This window comes from Eucyclogobius newberryi, unplaced genomic scaffold, assembly GCF_026437365.1.
Source record: "Eucyclogobius newberryi isolate DKJ021-1_F unplaced genomic scaffold, fEucNew1.0.hap1 SCAF_8, whole genome shotgun sequence".
Classification (NCBI taxonomy): Eukaryota; Metazoa; Chordata; class Actinopteri; order Gobiiformes; family Gobiidae; genus Eucyclogobius; species Eucyclogobius newberryi.
The window spans coordinates 7,283,930-7,302,219 of NW_027316500.1; the positions used below are offsets into that span (position 1 = coordinate 7,283,930).

Genomic DNA, 18,290 nt, shown 5'->3' on the forward strand with positions numbered 1-18,290 from the left:
GCGGCCGCGGGCGGCTTTAGCGCGGGCGGCCGCGGGCGGCTTTAGCGCGGGCGGCCGCGGGCGGCTTTAGCGCGGGCGGCCGCGGCGTCGCTAGCGTGGGCAGAGCTAGCGCGGGCGTCGCTAGCGCGGGTGGAACAATTAATTGCATTTGCAATTAAATTGCGATGTGATCAAATGCGATTTGCTAATCGCAACGTACGCGATTAGAATGTGGTCATGTGCAGGGGTCTCGCTACGTACATTCAGGGATGCTGTCCCCGCAATCCCTGAATGTGCGCGGGCGGCGGTAGCGCGGGCGGAGCTAGCGCTACCCGGAAGAAGGACCAAAACACAGAAGCATTACACATGCATGGTCAGGTTGAATCATTTTGGCCAATCAAAGGGTGCGGTGCGTAAAGACAAATGTAATGTTGTATCTCTGCGCTTCATTAAACCCAGGACTCACTCATGTGCTCCGTTTGAGGGAGTTAGGGTTAGGGAATGTTTCATAAATCCATTCACAGATTCAGCAGGATCCTCTGAGTTGGGTCACAGCCACAGAATGTGTATGGTCACCGTGCGCAAACTGAAAAAGTGCACAGAAAATGTACAAGCTTGTGCATGAGTGAGCACTGCTTGAAATGATTTAGAGGTATTACAATTTTTTGTTCTGATGCCAATATTGACACTTTTGAATGTACTTTTGATACAAACTGTAGAAGCCATTTTAAGCCTTAGTTATGTTTTGTCCTTAATCATGAGCGCTGGTATTGCATCTATACTAGAGTTTTCACACCAAACCTTTTCTTAAATGTAGATACTGTTTTGCCTCATTTGATCAGCCATTAGATTGTCTCCATCAGTAGTGTACTTAACTTCACCTTAGTCACTATAAAGTAATTTATAAAGTAAATGTAAAGTTGTGGCTGCTAATAAGTATTGATATTAGGATAACGATATTTTGGTATCGATCGATGTCAACATTTCAGGGCCACGCAGTCTCTTTGTGCTTTTACTATACGTTGCCATTATGTGAAGAAACCAAATCAACCCATGTCTTTTAAGGTGAAGACGCTTTTCCACCTTTACACAATGTGCTGTAGAGATAAGGCAACCGCTGATTGTGTGAATGCAGCGAGAGTTTAAACTGCCATTCCGAGCTTCACTACAGATTGGTACTATTCACTCTTTGTTTTCTCTTCGCTCTTACTCCACTTCCTGTGGCACATTTTCTTTGTTTGGCCTATTTCTCCAAACGAATCCTAATTGAAGGTGTGCAGCCAACCACAGTACGCACAAGCACCGGTGTCTGCTCTCCTGTCTGAAAACCTGTAATCTGCTGCATTCCTGACAGCTCCATTACACAAAGCCTAAAGCCTTTTTTTGCTGCTCGAGTTTCAGGGAAGGAAAAAGCAAATGTAAAAAGAAAGGCATGAATAAGGTACCGTTCTGTTCCCCGCACTGGAGTAAATAAAGTTGATCTTGGACAGCACAAAGAAAAGTTTGTAGAGAAACTACTAGAAATTACTGCTTTGTTACTCCATTGGTGGTTATATTCCGTCACCTGTAAAATGTCACCTCAGAATGATGAAGGGGAAACACTTTCGATTTTACAAACAGCCCATTTCAGCTTGCATTTGACAGATATTATGAAAGTGCATTTCATATTATGCCTAAACTATAGAAAACAAGCATTTGCATTGGAAAGGAAACACAGTTGGAAAATAAAATAATTATTAGATCCATTCTTTTCGCCAGTGGACTGTCAAAATAATTATCAATATTGACACCACACAAACCCATTTAAATCCTTTCATTTGAACTCCTTTTCCTCAGATTTCCCCAGTGCAGCTGAGGTGAGATAAAGACATTCACTGTTGTCAAACAATATGTTAATATGTTATTGCAAAAGTTTTAATAAAAATTGCTTTTGGAATGAAACCCATTAATATGAATTGAAAAGCACACCAACTTTTTAAGTTTACATTATATATATATATATATATATATATATATATATATATACACATACACACATACACACACACCACCACCAACCGTTATTTATATATATATATATTTATATATATATATATATATTTATATATATATATATATAAGGTTATTGGTAAAAAACAACAGCTACATACAAGATGTAGGTTTGACAGAACAATGACTCATTTTTAATTAGAGTTCAGTCTTCTCAGTGCATGTTTCCTGCCTTGAAGGTGGCACATCAATAAACGACTTGACAAGCTCTCTTTTTTTTGTCAACATATTGTTGCTATTTATTAAATTCTCAACTCTAAACTTAATCTTGAAGCCAACTAAATTAGCTTTACAGCTGTTTACCACCATAAAGTCAGTTTATTTTTATGATCGTGGGTAGATGTTGGAAAAACTCTGTAAATTATGTGTTGAATGTTTATTTCCACCTACTGACTTCCTGTTTGCCTGATCCCTCCAGCTGTTCCCCTTGTGTGGGGCAATAGATGCCCACTGTGCAGCACCGCCTATTGCAGCCTCCAGATGTTGAGCCACATGGGGTTGTCTCCAGGCCGCCCAGTGCAGCGTGAACATACGTGTAGTCAATCCCTATCACACCCAGGATAATTAGAGAAGCAGACGTGTCCGGATGTATCTCAGGCTTCACACCAAGGTCATAGCCATTGATTAGAAATAAGTGTTCTCTATTTATTTGCAGTCTCTAAAGTATTATGAAACCAGTGAGATTTATGCAGGAATTGAGCACACAATCAATTAAAAATGTGTAAATGACAATAGACTATGCAATAGACTTCCACCTATAGCAGGTGTGTCCATAATCTTTTAATTCAAGGCTGCAAATTGAAATATAAGCCAAGCAGAGGCCCACAGACTGGTGGAGACATATTATTTTGGCTCATTATAAGACGTCCAACTCCATTTGTATCAGAGGTTCATGCAGTGAATCAAATTTAGAAAATGATACAAACACAAGACGAACATATAAGACGATCCTTACATATAATTAACCATACACAAAAACAACAAAACAAGGCTGCAATAGTAAGTTTGCATTCTGAGCAAGCTTTTGACTCTGTTAGCTGACCTTATTTATTTAAATTGCTCCACAAATTTCAAATAGAAAATTTAATAATAAAAATGTTTGGGGCTCTTAGGAATTACAATTTACAGATCCACTGATTTTGGAAAGAGGGATGAGGCAGGTCTGTGTTTGGTCCCCCCTCTTGTTTACTTTGATCCATTTAAATGGCTAACAGATTCCCTCAAATATTTAGGCGTGGTCCTCCATAAAGACGTAAGGGGAAAACTATATCCCCCTTTTTTCCTCTATAAATAAATATTTCAGTCTAAGTCAAAGGATTTAAACTATTTTGAGTTATTTTTTGCGCAGATTTCTGAGATCTATTCCAGCTTCTGCCAATTTCCTGCAATCTCAAGATTTATATGGTATGGTTAAAAATATCTATCCAATTCAAAACTCAACCACTACTAAAAGAAAAAGTTGGATTGGGCCTACCTTTTCTTGAAAAATGACTTAATTTAGGCTCGAATCATCACGTTGTTGTACTGGTGTGACCTGGAGTACAAAGTACAGTGGAAAAATATTGAGAGTAATGTTGTGCCGGAGGTTCCCGTACAGGCCTTATTGGCAGAGAATAAACGGTTGAGTCAGCTGGAGGAAGAGGATAATCTGTGCTTATGGCATGGAAAGAGCTGATCAATCACCAAAACAAAGGTTTTAAAACTGGTTTGCTTATGAAGGTTTATTAAGGTTTCATGCCAAATAGCACCGACCTGAGATTTAAGGTCTAGGTAACAAAAGGTATACAAGGTACCAGATTGTAAAAGAAAAGCTTTGATATGTTGAAGGAAAGGTTGGAGAAACAGGACTTTACAAATAAGGAGTTATTATAATCAATAATTAAAACAAAGCAACACCCATTACAACCCTCTGAAACATTTATAAAGGTATGGTAAATCTGATTTGACAACAAAATTGTGGTGAAATTAATGGCTTGAGGACAGTAATGAACACTCACATTTTATTATATGACTGTTATCTAAGAATCACATTGGGCTTTTGTAAAATGTTAACATAGAAGGAAACAAGGTCTGTCTGCTGCACTGCCTGCATACATGCCTTATCTAAGACTAAACCAGAACTAGAACGGTACCAAACTCTCCCCTCTTTTAATTTAGAGATTTGCTTTACTGTCGTTTTGAGTCTTTAATAAAATCTCTTGGGTGCCGGTTCCCGTCTGTGTTAAACGTCATCGCTGGTGTTCAAACAGATGGAGGAGAAGGTCCCAGAGGCTGATGAAAATGTACATGGAGCTCTCGGGCTATGAGCTGAGTGACAGGAGTCTGATGTACTGCCTGTATCATGCATCTGCAGCCACAGTGATGGGGTACACAGGGCTGTCTGGGCGCTGCAGAGAGGGGAGATAGTGCTCAGATAAGTAACATTGACCTTTCTTTACTCCCATGTCATATTTCTCACAGGCGGCACTTTGTCTTGTGTTGCAGGCACGAGTAATGGCTCTGTCCTGGTCTATAACCTCACCAGTGGGCTGCTCCACAAAGAACTCAGTGTGCACTCGTGTGAAGTCAGGTAAGATGTGAAAAATGGTGCAATGCTTTTAGGGGCCGCTGATGTCATTTGTTCAATGGCCAAATATAAAAGTGTTGTATTCATTATGGTATGTACCTGTTGAAGAAGTTTGTGGATAATCAAACTTATCCTAAAAAAAAATGGTGATTATGGCTCAAATTTATCATTAAGCTGCTAATTATTGAAACATTTGTTTTAAAAATACTAATCAATACTAAAAGTAATGTCAAAACTAGATACTCATTTGAGCAAGTTTCAATACTATATATATATTAAAAAATCTCTTTAGCTCCTCATGTAGACTATTCCATAAATCAACCCTGTGTCATGAGATGCACATTTGTCCATGTCGTGCGAATCAATAGTTTCTTAAAGTTAAACTGATTCCTTAAATTATACTTTATTGCTTAACATGATTTGAATATTTTCTGGCAGTTGTTCATTCCGGGCTTTATAAATAGTGTAGTGTTTTAAATTATACTAAATCATTGTTGTCAATCAAACTACACATTACTATTCATTTATTTAGTTCCGACTCTGCAGTGGCCCTTTCACAATTAAAAAAAACATGACAAATTAAAAATATATTTCTTTGTTGTCAAACACTAGTGCCATTTTTCAAAAGCAAACTGATCACTGTTCTTTCATATCTAATTTTGGCTTGACTCACAGCAGCAGAGCCCTGGAGAAGTCTTCCCGGCTGCGTGTAGTAAACAGTCTCGCTCCACTTCAGAAGAACTCCCGCACAGTGAAATGACAGGTCGAATGAACCTCGCCGTCCACAGTCAGAGTGCATATTGATCAGTGTTGATTGTTTTCAGCCTCATTAGTGTCTGCACAGGCAATTGGCATTCATATGATTACAGAGCAGAGTCTCAGGGCAGGTTGTTAAAGGAAAATAATTTCCTGTAATGTTTGAGTAGTTAGCTTCACGGTAAATTGGGTTCTGACATTGTTCTGATTCTAATTAAGCAGCTCTTTGTTGTATTGGCTCCGCTCAAAATCAGCTACAGTTGCATAAATGTCTAATTACCTTTATATTGCCATGAAAAACATTTTAAAGCAGATTTTTGTCTGTCACAGCATTTTTTCATCTTGAGTCTAATATGTGGATCTATCACTTTATAGACAATCACTTTTGTTCCTGTTAAGTTGTTTGTGCATTTGACAACGCTAAGGCCATCTGCACACTAGAGACTTTTTTGCACGATTATAAGTCCGATTTGCCTCTCCACGAGTTCGGGCAGTGATTCTAATTAGGGGATATTTCTGGTGGCACTCCTCATGTCTGTGGGGTCATTGTGATTCTGTCACACTTGGTCGCAGCTGGCAAACCTCAAATTGTGAGGTTCCAATAACCCTACCGCACCCAATCAGAGAAGACAATGCTAGGTTCTGTGGCCTTTTAACAACTCTTAAACCTTGCATGAAGCATACCAACACAAGGTTGATGCAAACCTTTTCATTCATCAGCGCTACAGTGACTGTAACTGGCTTCTTAATGAATATAGCGCTCTCTCGTGTCCTTTAAGCAGCAGGTTTGATCACAAACATTAGTTTGTTTTGTTTTGCTCTAAATAAGAGCACATTAGAGCCCACTATTCACTATCCCTCTTCTGTCCCTGAGCTGCCTAACCATGCATGTAATTAAATTCATCCCAACAAACCACTATTATGATATCTAAGTATTAATAGGGAATTGTTGACTTGAAATGTCTCACCACAGCATTCTCAACACTATATAGCAAATGCTTAATTTGATTTTTGGGTTAGCTTTTTTGTAGTGCTACAACATACATTTTCATTTGATTAATAGAAATGTCATTAATTGAACTCATTACCGTTGCCTTTACTTAATTTGTCAGTGACAAGCCAATGTGTAGCTATTGGTTCCAGCTGCATTCAGACTGTGCACAAGCAAATAGGCGTATTGATTTCTTGTCCTGCATACACTGTGTGGATATTAATTTTACTTTGTTCTGATGAAAAGCCTGTCAGCAGCCCTCCACCATCTTTACAGGCATGAATACATACATTAAAAAATTGTTAATACAACACAGCTAAAATATGACCATTTTAGCTGTGTTGTTTTAACGTCCTAATTGGCAGCTTTGTTTATATTGTAGTAAACATCCCAAAACTATTTGTTCAAATGTGGGCCAACAAGCAAGAAAGTTCACTTCCACCCACTACTTCTTGTGATCTAATTGTTTAATTAACGTCAATGGGTCACACTGAAAGAAAGTGAAATCGAAATGCCAAAACAGCAGCCCTCAAGTCTCTTCCACAATAAAACAACTGGACATATACACACAGCACAATAACATTAGCAATAAACTAGGATTAATTAAGCATCAGACTGAAGTAATTAAAAGGGATAGAACATTTATTGAAGCAAACAGCATCGGTGGGAGAAAAGACAAATTCACTTTAATGAGAAGAGTCCACAAAATTGGTACTAATGTTTACTGAAACGTAAGTAAAACATTACCTTTAAGGAGATTTTGGTATGGATGTGGTCAATAAATGGTTGTAATAGTTGTTGAACTGTGTTGTCTGTATCTATGACTTGACAACATGCATTTTTGTGGATTGTTAATTGAGATGTGTTGTCCTTTGCATGCTGAAGTTGTAGCACCCAGGGATAATTTTCAAGGACAGTTCGTCAAGGAGTACCTCATTTATCATAGAGAGTAACTAAAATAAATCTCATGGCCATAATTAAAGGTGCACTATGTACCTTTTCTGGTGGAGGTTACACCAGCTGCTTGTCTCCATGGATGTTGATATCAAAGACCTGTTGACTGCTCAAACTCAATAATTATTTATTCTAAAGCTGTACTTAGGCCTGTTTTAGATGCACACAATAGCGCTTGGATAACACTGGTTAAAACAGTGTTAAATTAACACTGTTTTGACGCTTCGACCAAGCAGCTTGAAGTTTTTTTTTTTTTTAATTTTTTTTAGATTGATTCATGTGAAGAACTCAATTCAGAGTGAGACACAAATCAAGCTGGCGCGAGACAGGTTAAGGACACTCTCTCGTGTGGGTGTGTTATTGCTGTCAGTCATTATTCATTGTCACCTCTCGATTACGCATTTTTTTTGTAATCGCCGCACGTAATAATCGTAATAGAAATGAGTTTCATTGCACAGCCGTACTACCGGGTACTTATAGATAAATAAAGCTAGATTATCAATATCGATATCGGATCTCATGGAGATGTGACTCCTATTACAGTAAGAATGCAAGTTTTATTTAGCAATTAAACCTCTGTAATAAAAGAAAAAAAATAAATACAGATTAATTTAATGCCATACTGAGGAACGTTCCAGGCATAGCAATAACATCTCCATGGGGGCATACAAGTTGGCTTGATCTCAACCAGAAAAGTGGACCCTTTAAATTATATAAAATCATGACTGTAAAGACTATTATGCTGCATTATCATTCTTCCTTTTACCACATTTCCCAAACCGGCTTTCAAATATCAATGATGTAGACTAATTGTTAATTGTTTGCCCAGACTCTCACCACCAAAGCAAAACAATTCTCTAATCAACACTGAAGCCACATCCAAGTGTTGAAAGCAGGATAATTCTGAGATGTGTTTTATGGAAATTAACTTGAGTCCTTGGCCCCGACACAGCCAATAACAGAGGAGAAGGCTACTTAGCATCTCATTTACATTGAGCAGAGAAATCCACTAATTAATCATGCAGCTTTTTCCAATCTCGTTAGAGCTGAGTTTGTGTTCCTTTAGCTGAACCCTCTCACAAGGCTGGGATCTTAAGAATAACAAATCAGAAAAGACCAATGATGAAGATTGTACTGCGGTTGACCCAGGGAGAAAATAAAACATAATTTTCACCAAAATGAGTCCAAAAACTTTTTAAAATGTTTTTTTTTTTTATTTTGTATCCGGGAAGAATATATTTGTATTTATTTTTTTGCCCTCATCTTGTTTTAATTTAAAGTATAACTAAGAAACATTTTCACCTCATTTGCATGTCTTTGTAAGTTCCCGGGATAGTTAAATATATATTTTTGGGGCGTTTGAAATGTCTGTCGTCGCCCCCTGCTGTCTCTGGACGGAAAAACATTTTTGCAATATTTGCCGACCTTACCCCAAAAACAACTCTCCTGAGAAACCCTGGCTCTTTTTTTAATGTTTGGCAATGTAACTATGATTGTATGTGACTCAGGTGTCTTATTATGATAAAAAAAGGAAAAACATGTGAGGAGAATCTACCCCTGGATCAATATATTTCTAGAGGAACGCTGATCTATAAGACGATGTGAATAAACATGAATTAAGGTGAATTCCAAAATCGGAAAAACAACCCATCTTTCATTTCAGGGTTTTGAAACCAAAATCGGAAAGGACCTTTTGGAAACTATTCAGTGTTTAATTTCACACTGTAAATCTGGCAAGTGCCCAGCGGAGCAGATGAGGCTCTGTGTTGGGTCACTTCATTTGATTCAATTTATTTTTGTAACGCCTGAAATCACAACAGCAGTTGCCTCGAAGGGCTTCAAACCAATGAAAGACTCCAAATCTGAGAAAGCCTATTATATTGACAATGACACTGGTACTAAAAATGCATTTATTGAATTAAACTAGGCTATGGTTATTTCAGGTTAATTTAGGCATCTGTAAACATAGCAACATAGTAAAACAAATATTACATATTTTTTTCAGTTATAATACCAATTTAATATCTTGAGTCTGTGGAGGGGCATGGATAATTGAGAAAGTTTGAGAAGCACTCTCTGGGGGAATCGGTTAACCATGGCATGTCTATAAGCACCTTAAGGCGTTTTATTCTGTCATCCACATTGCAGACGTTTTCTTTTCTTTAGTTCTTTTCCGTCTGACCAAGTTGTTTTGTATGTGTGCACAGGGGCATCGAGTGGGTGAGCCTGACCAGTTTCTTGTCCTTTGCCACTTCGGCCCCGAACAATATGGGCCTGGTACGAAACGAGCTGCAGCATGTCGATCTTCCCACAGGTGAGTCTGCGCACTACCGACTTCACCTCAGGGAGCACACACGGCTTTGTATTAGCTGGAGATGAGAGAGAAGGGAGGAGCCTGGCATGTGTGCTGCCGCCTTAACCACTCGGCCACTGGGCAGCACCTGTCCTGCATTTTCAACAACAGCACTTTAAGGGGAGCAGTCCCATTTCCTCTCGTCTTGTCTTCTTAAAAGTCTGTTTATTGTTTTGCACAAGGGAGTAGCTTCTTATGCACAGTTACTTTGAATACTGATAGGTCTAATTCTGCACAAACCCAATCATTAATGCACACAGAGAGAGAAGAAGAAACAACGAAACGGTAATAAGTTAAATTATGTTGGTGAGAGAATGGATCAGGGGAAAGAGCGTTGCAGTCTCTACTGACCCACCCTCTGACGCCCCCTGTCCATTTCACCCTTTTTTATTAAGACCGTCATCAACACATGGTGTGAAACTGATCTAAGGGGGTGGAGTCAAATAGCAGTTCAGACAAAACACTGAAGATAACATGTTAAAACAGCTGCTTCAGACTTTCAGCAGGGATTTGTCTGCCATCTCTGGCCCCTTGCCTTAATTGGAGAGGAAAAATACCTGTTCCTCTCCTTTTCAGCGAGATCTTACGTCATGTTGAAACTTACACACACACGTATAAGGTATTCCATTTTTTGCCCCTCTTCCCCCCTGGTAGACACCAGGGCAAGGTTGAAGAGGACAAAAGGTTACACAGCCAAAGTATACTTAATTATTTCATTAGTATAGATAACATTTTTAATAAATCCAACAAATACTTGTTCAAATACTTTGAAGACTTAAAAACTACTCATAAGCTTTAACTTAAAAAGAGAAGAACTACACAACCTGTATAACAAGTAATTTCCCATGGTACTTGCTTTTGAATTATTTATGTCCGTGTAATCCCTCATTCCATTGTAGAAAAAAAAGATTCAGTGGTCGTCATCTGGATACTTTATTATTATTTTTGGTTTCTCTAAAAACAGTATTCAGATGACTACAACTGAATCTTTTTCTACAAATAAAAGGTTCGGGGCACTCTGTTTAAATGATTATTAAAAGTCATTTTTCTTACATGGGCTTTTGTGACTGAAAACCCTGCTGTTCATTCACTTTATGTCTGTGTATAAAACATTGTAGTAGTCATCACAATTCTGTCACAATTCTTGAATTAATGTCAATTTCAATGCCATTATTCCCACTTTGGTGACAAAAAACCTCCGGAATAATTAATGTTGTATTTTAATTATTGTTTATTGAAAATAATGATAGATTAACTGCACAACTGTTGCCTAATTTAGTTTATGGCATCTGTTTTTAGAAAGCTTAATATAGGCTCTTATATTTCAGTTCAGTTTAGGCTATATCTTCCACATGTGAGTTTCTTTACTGCATAAACAAGTGTTTCTATGTTCTTTACAGGAGGATGATAAAATGTTTTGCCAGATTTACTGTTCGAAACACTTGCACGCTGTTGAACACGTCTCCTTTACCGTGCAAGCGCTGTCCCGGGGCAGATTGCTCTCCCTCTGTGCGTGCGTGCGTGTGTGTGTGTGTGTGTGTGTGCTCGCGTGAGCTTGTTTGATATTGACTGGTGATGCCTGTCTTTGTATTTTCTCTTACAACTTTTTGGAAAGTTGTTCCTACTAGAAAGTTTGAACAAAAGCATCAATATCAATTTAATTTGTGCTGAGTGCAAAGAGGATTGCAATAGATCTGGGCTGAGAGGCTTTCACACTTGGCTTCATGACTTTATGATTTGGAGGACAGACGGCAGGTTTTATACAACATCAAAGATTACAAAAGTCATGCGGCACAAAGCCAATTCAAACTGGTTGGCTTACAATGTAATCAAGAATAAAATGTGATTATCATAACAATCACATATTTTAGACACCATGTCAGCAGTTTAACAAGTTTGCAAGCTATATCCCAGTGGCGGCTGGTGGTACAAATTATAGGGGGGGCTATATGACATGACCGTGTTTTTGTTTTTTTAAATGTCCAAAATTGATATTTTTAACATTGACTGTATGGATACATATTTTAAATACACATTTACAACTGAATTAATTAAGTAAACACACTTTATTTCCACTCCAAAAGAGCAAATAAAAAATCTCAGTGACACTGTCACTTATTGTGCAGAGTAGCAATTACTACATTAAAAGGAAATAAAAACACAAGCAAAAAACACAAAAAAATACAAAAAGTGGCATTAGTTACCCTGAACTACATGTGTAACATTTTACATTTTTATATTTAATCATCACATCCATTATTGCTGTATGGAAAGTTGTCATTTATGGCTTTCTTTCTTAGGTTTTCTAATAACAAAAGCATGTATTTATTAATTGAAGTTAAGCGATACTTAATGCTTAGCGTTAGCCTTATGCAAGTAATAAACTAAAAAAAACTGCGTGTTTGTTGTCATGGTAACGGAGCACGGAGTTTGACAAACACATGTGGTTCGGATTGATAAGAAATCAGCCACTTTCAACACAAATAAAGCCAGGAAACAGTTGAGCAGATCATTCTGAGTCGTTTTGGACGTACCTTTTGTCACAGACTCTGTAGATGCAGTTTTAAGACGTAAACACGGAAAACACGGCGCGTGTGGCACTTCCGCGTAGGCGCGCGCTCATGTCTGTGTCAAAAGGCGCTTTCTGGAGCGCCCCAAAGTCGCTATTTTCCTATGGAGAAAACCATAGTGACGTATGTCACTTTTGATCGTGATTTGATTGGCTAAAAATCCCCATTGATTTTCTATGAGGCTCTGGGGCGCTTTTCAAACCGCCCCACGGCTACGTAGAAAAGTGACGCAGACTGTGCCAGGCAGCAGTGCACGGCGCGCAAACAAAGTATACATCTATATCTATTTATAGATATATATATGGATATATATTATTATTTAACACATTTACACTAATAAGAATATAAGATATTTCTGAATAAATTATATTGTTTTTAGACACCAAAAAATGTACGTAGTTGGCAGATTGACAGGGGGCGCCCTTAATGGACCAGCCGCTACTGCTATATCCACAAATAATAGCAAATGTAACGTTTTATAGAAGCAAAACCTGTAGGAAACTGCCAATAGCAATGATTCATGATGATGGATATAAACTTTATTAATCCCAAAAGAAATTGAATTGCGGCCAGCTGCTTTCATATAGACATCAATCAATCAATCAATCAATCAATCAATCAATCAATCAGTCTTTAAATCAGTCTTTAAATCAATCTTTAAATCAATCTTTAAATCAATCAATCAATCAATCACTAAAAACAGTTTCCTTTGTGCAGCCTTTTAAAACAAAACGTTTATTAAGGGTTTCTCTCAAACTAAGAAAAAATACTAAATAAGACAAAATTACAATTGGATGATGAAAACTATACAGTCATTAAACTTGTGCCTGCTGGCTGCTTCCTGTCTTGACAATGGCAGCTGGTAGGATGAATATTCGGCTTCGTAAATTTGAAGATATTTTCTGTAGGAGGAGAGAGGTACGTGTGATACGTGTCAGGAGTGAAAATTAGTCCCGTTTGGTGTAGCCTCAAATGCAGTATAAATATTCATCATGTTTACGGATGGCAATTGCACATTACTTATACATGCGTGACATGACAGGTGCCATTACCGCACCACTTTTCCATAATCTACAATTAGGAGCCAACACAGGTCTAACTTTGAAAAACGTCCTTTGATTGCATTAGTCTTTGAAAAAGTACTTGATTAGAACATACGGTAGGTGACATGTAAATATAGACTACTTATCACAGTAATTGACACTTAAGAACAGTGAAAGTAATTAACTAAGATATGCTTTGCTTGATAAAAGAAATTAAAACAGTGTATTAAAAGTTTAGTAAATTGAGGTTCTGATTATGTAGAATAGCAGCATTTATTGGAATTTAATGTTCACAATGTTCTTAATATCAGAATACAATTGTCTTTTGAATAATTCACATTTTCAGCTGTAGATTTAGCCTTTATGCAGCAGTCAACAGGTTAATAATTATTTAACTCCGCAATTTATCATGATTTTTTTTTTTTAATAAGTATCATTATACACATCTCTCTGTCTATACATGTATTGCCAGGAAGTTCATCATGATATACCACAATATTGATATTTTGAGTTTGCTTGTTACTTGCTACTACTCTGCTTTACTGCTACTGCTGCTGCTACTACTATTCTTGAGCCTTTACACAGTTACACAGAGGGTTTTCGCTCAATCCCTATTGTGTCCTCACGTCTGTATGTTTAAACCACATCATGCCGCTCAGTACACATTGTTGTGTTTCCTCTCCACACTTTGAGGTCACCCCTGGCTCCAGACGCTGCAGGCAATCCTGTCAATTGTACAATTTTAAACAGGCCAACCTCCCAAAAATCAGATCAGGACATGTGCCACACCTGAAGGGCATTGTTGCTTAGTTTAAACGGGGCACCTTGATACTCTGCATAATACACACTGTGGATATATAGCTACATTACAGAGGAGACATGGGAATATGTCGGAGGTCTTGGGCAGCTACTGACAGTAATGTTACAAGAAGAGAAGATGTTTTGAGTTGTGTCTAAATGTAAAGTGTAAACTGTGAATTGGTCCCACCAACACATCCCATCACAAATTTTCACATTCCCCCCCCCTCGTGTCCCATCCACTACATGTTTTTACTTTTAACTTTTTTATTTTAATAAAAAAGTTAATAGTAATAATATTATTATATTTTATGCTTATGGCATAGTGTAGGGCACATATGGTTTACACATCTGTTTGTAGTAGACATTGCAGTTGTAGAAGTCATTGTAGTTGAACAAGGTGCCATAGTTGTAAAATACATAGTTGTAATGGACATTGCAGTTGTAGATGGTGTTTATACTGTGCATTAACTATTTGTGGTGCAGGCTATGTCACAACTAAATAGAGTAGTGGTGAATAGTAGTAAAACACTCTCTTTGTAGGTACACAAACATTGTCTTGATTGGACTTTGTCTAATCTCTTAACTGAATGTTTCACTACAAATATACCACGCAATGTGCTGGCTTTTTCAGCTAACGACGGTGACAGTCACATTGCCAGAAAATGAAACCCATCTTGTGATTGTCATTTCATGATTTTCTTCTGTTTTTCTCTGTGCGTTGAATTTAATATGACAATCACTATTATGCTCTGTGTGATTGTACGATTGGTTGCTATGGCTGGTAGTTGCAGTCCTATCTCTAATTGCAGTCTTTTTTTTTTTTTTTTGGGGGGGGGGGACGAAGCCAAAGTGGTACATTTCTGTCAAAGCCATTTCAGCTTCAAGCCTCAGAGAACTGTTCCACTGCTACTCTTCTGCTTGATTTTACCTAGTCATATCAAATACTGGTTGAAAATGTGATGAAATAGAACATAACTCCAGTATTTAGCTACACTTTTACTATGGCATACTTTAAAGTGAGTAAAGACACAGACACAAAGAGAACATAATTTATACTTCAGTTTAGAAAATTCAAATCACTTTATTTATCCCAGAGTTACTGACATGCAACGCAAGTGTGAGGCACAAAAAGGTACTCTTAATAAACAAAAAACAAAGTGCTCAACCTCCAGCTCTACCTTCTACGACTGGATTCCATCTTGTTCTTCTGATATGGACTCCAGCCGAAGTGTTTTATGTTTTACTTTGCGCTTTTGCCAGACACAGATGAAACTGCAGCCGGCAGGCGTCAGACTGAAGTGAGATAGAGGCTTTTGTACTGATGGGAGTCTTAATATATTTTCCATTCTCACTCTTCCTCTCTTTCCATCTCGCTCCCTGTCTGTCTCTGTCTCCCTGTCTGTTTCTATCTTCTCCGGCTCTTCTACCCTTCTCTCGCTCGCTTTCCAGGTAGGTGCTTTGCTTTCCGAGGAGAGCGTGGCAACGACGAGCCCCCCATCGAGATGATTAAAGTGTCTCATCTCAAGTAAGTTACCTCTGCAGCACCAACAAAAACAACATAAGCAGTAATGTTTTCCAGGCTTCTATGTAACAAAAACATGTATATTTATATCCATATTTATATATTTGTGTGTGTTTGTCTATGTAGGTGCATCTGTACTTGTTCAAATGAGTATCTAATGAGTATCTTGTTTTAATACTGATTCATATCTGGGTATTGACTTATTTTGGCCACCTGTTAGTAGCTAGAAGTTTTGGTTGCCCTGTAAATAATAATACTGTTCTTATTCTAGTGAACCAAAGGTGTTTAGCTGTGCATATGACAGAAATTATTTTCTTTACACTCTTGTCTTTTAGGTCTTAATCTGTTTAGTAATTTCTGTCATGTCTTTGTGATTTTAATGCATTTTTTCCTGTTATTTGAAGCACTTTGAATCGCCTTGTGTATGAATTGTGCTCTACAAATAAACTTGCCTTGCTAAGTTCCTCACCAAGCACCTTTTTGTATACCTTGCTTCCCCGTGGAGCGGCTGGAGGTTTGAGATTGCTCCTCTGAATCGTCTTGTACTGTGAGCCAGGAAGCTTGTTAGGATTATTATTTCTTGCCAATTTCCACCTCAGAGCTGGTTTCATCATTTAGCCTGGCCAGAGGTCCATGCTGTGAAAGGCACGGGCTCACTGTACAACAATACGCAGATGGCTGTTTTCAGAGCTCGTTTTTCATGGGTTTATCGTCATGCCAACAATGACAGAAGTTACTAGACTGTCCCGGCACCAAAGAATAATTAAAAACAATGGTGCAAGATACGGATTGCCACGGCGTAGATTTCGAGAAACTAGTGATCACTTACTGTATCATACACTATTTATCAATATCCCAACAGTTTTTTTTAACAACTTATTTAATTATTTGTCCAATGGTGAACACAGTCAGTATTATAGGCCAATGATTCCCAACTGGTGAGCATGAACGTGTGTGTGTGTGTGTGTGTGTGTGTGTTTGGTTGACTTTAATGTTCCTAATTCTGGCTTATTTACGGACATTTTCATTAATATGCACTGTCCCCGATACACTAATAAATACAGATTCACGTATTTAAGACATGAAAGCTTATTTGAGTGCCTTGTATTGTGTTTTGCCATCTTTAGACAGTACCTGGTGGTGGTGTTTAGGGACAAGCCTCTGGAGCTCTGGGACATCCGCACTGGGACACTTCTAAGGGAGATGGCTAAGAACTTCCCCACCGTCACTGCACTGGTAAAGTCATGCATTCATTCAAATTTCCTTCACTGGGCAGTTTTTATGATGGCTACCGTTGTTTTATACATCTACTGCAATCCTTGTTCCCTCTGGTGTTTTGTATTAGACACATTTCAAAAGGTTGTTTAACCATTTGTTGAAACTCTTAGCAATAGTTTAGCTTGAGCTGTTAAAAGATCAATAGTTTCCAGTCCGTTCTCTTCATCAACATGAGAACCAAGTAAAATAAAATATGATATGATTAGTATTGGTCTATAAATATTGTATAGTCATTCAGGTTTGTGCAGTCTTTATGAGATAATCCCATTATTCCTGGAGTTCAATGTAGCACAATTTTGTATTACGTATATTAATTATATGTAGAAAACAAGACAAGAGCAACATTTTTTAGTTCAGCATTTAGTGATGTTTAATAGTTTAACCACGAACACACCTAATACCAACTAAAACTTTATCTTGTGTTGAAAATAAAGCGTACTACATGACATGCCAAGGCTAAGGTCTCAAAAGCAGTCTTAGACTTTTTTTATTGACAAATTGTTCTCTCCAAAAACAAATGTACAGTGAACAGTCATTACCGAAAGGGCAAAGGTTCCAATATTATGCATCACATCAGCAGTTACTCTCGGGGCCATAATAACATGCTCTGTTGACTTTCTCTTTTTAATGGCCTTTTGCACTCTTTTGACACATTCCCAAGCTTGTGTTTGTGTACTGAAGGCAATTTGAAAGATTAGCCCTTAAATTTCTCAAAGCTCAATACTGGCATCTTCATTAGGCCAAAGAAACGCTCATAAAGGAAGACTTATGCTGGGCAAACTTTACAGTGAGCAGTAAAATCACCCTGCACTGTGAATAAATCCGGCAATAACCTTAATAATACACGCTGCCCTTCCAAAGACTCATATTGTCTTATTTCCATATTGATTTCAACCTCAAGTCACACAACTGCCCCTACAAAAAGGCTATGAGTGCTGGGAAATGGCTCTCCACTGTGGACCTCTGGCATTTACTACATGCTTTGTATGTTTTATCTACTGTGTGTGCAATCATTGTCGTCTGCCCCTATAGAGTTAGCTGTAGTAGGAAACATACTGGATGTCATGGTTGACTATTAGTGCTGACTGGAGATACTGAATTGATTTGCCATTTCAGTACAAAAATACACCAGAAACTGTACTGAGGTTCTGGTTGTCAGACGCTCTTCAAGATATATATACCGTATTTTCTGGACTATAAGTTGCACCGGAGTATAAGTCGCATTTGGGGAAATCTATTTGATAAAATCCAAGACCAAGAACTGACATTTAATCTTGAAATGCAATTTAAAATAATAACAGATTAGAGAGCATGAATAGGTTTACGTATGCTAACGCTAACACCTTCAGCTACATGAGGCACAGACAGAACTGTGGTAAGTGTCTGGTATGTTAACGTAACATATGAACAGTTATTCAGATAACTATA

General features: G+C 37.9%; 1 protein-coding gene across 1 annotated transcript in view; it reads left to right on the forward strand.

The window, feature by feature from the left end:
• wdr11 (WD repeat domain 11) overlaps window positions 1–18,290 on the forward strand; it is a 93,944-nt gene that overhangs the window by 41,160 nt on the left and 34,494 nt on the right. Inside the window, exons 11-14 of the mRNA XM_072436521.1 lie at window positions 4,513–4,597; window positions 9,503–9,609; window positions 15,512–15,587; window positions 16,712–16,820. Coding sequence (XP_072292622.1) covers window positions 4,513–4,597; window positions 9,503–9,609; window positions 15,512–15,587; window positions 16,712–16,820 — 377 coding nt within the window. The remainder of the gene's footprint in view (window positions 1–4,512; window positions 4,598–9,502; window positions 9,610–15,511; window positions 15,588–16,711; window positions 16,821–18,290) is intronic.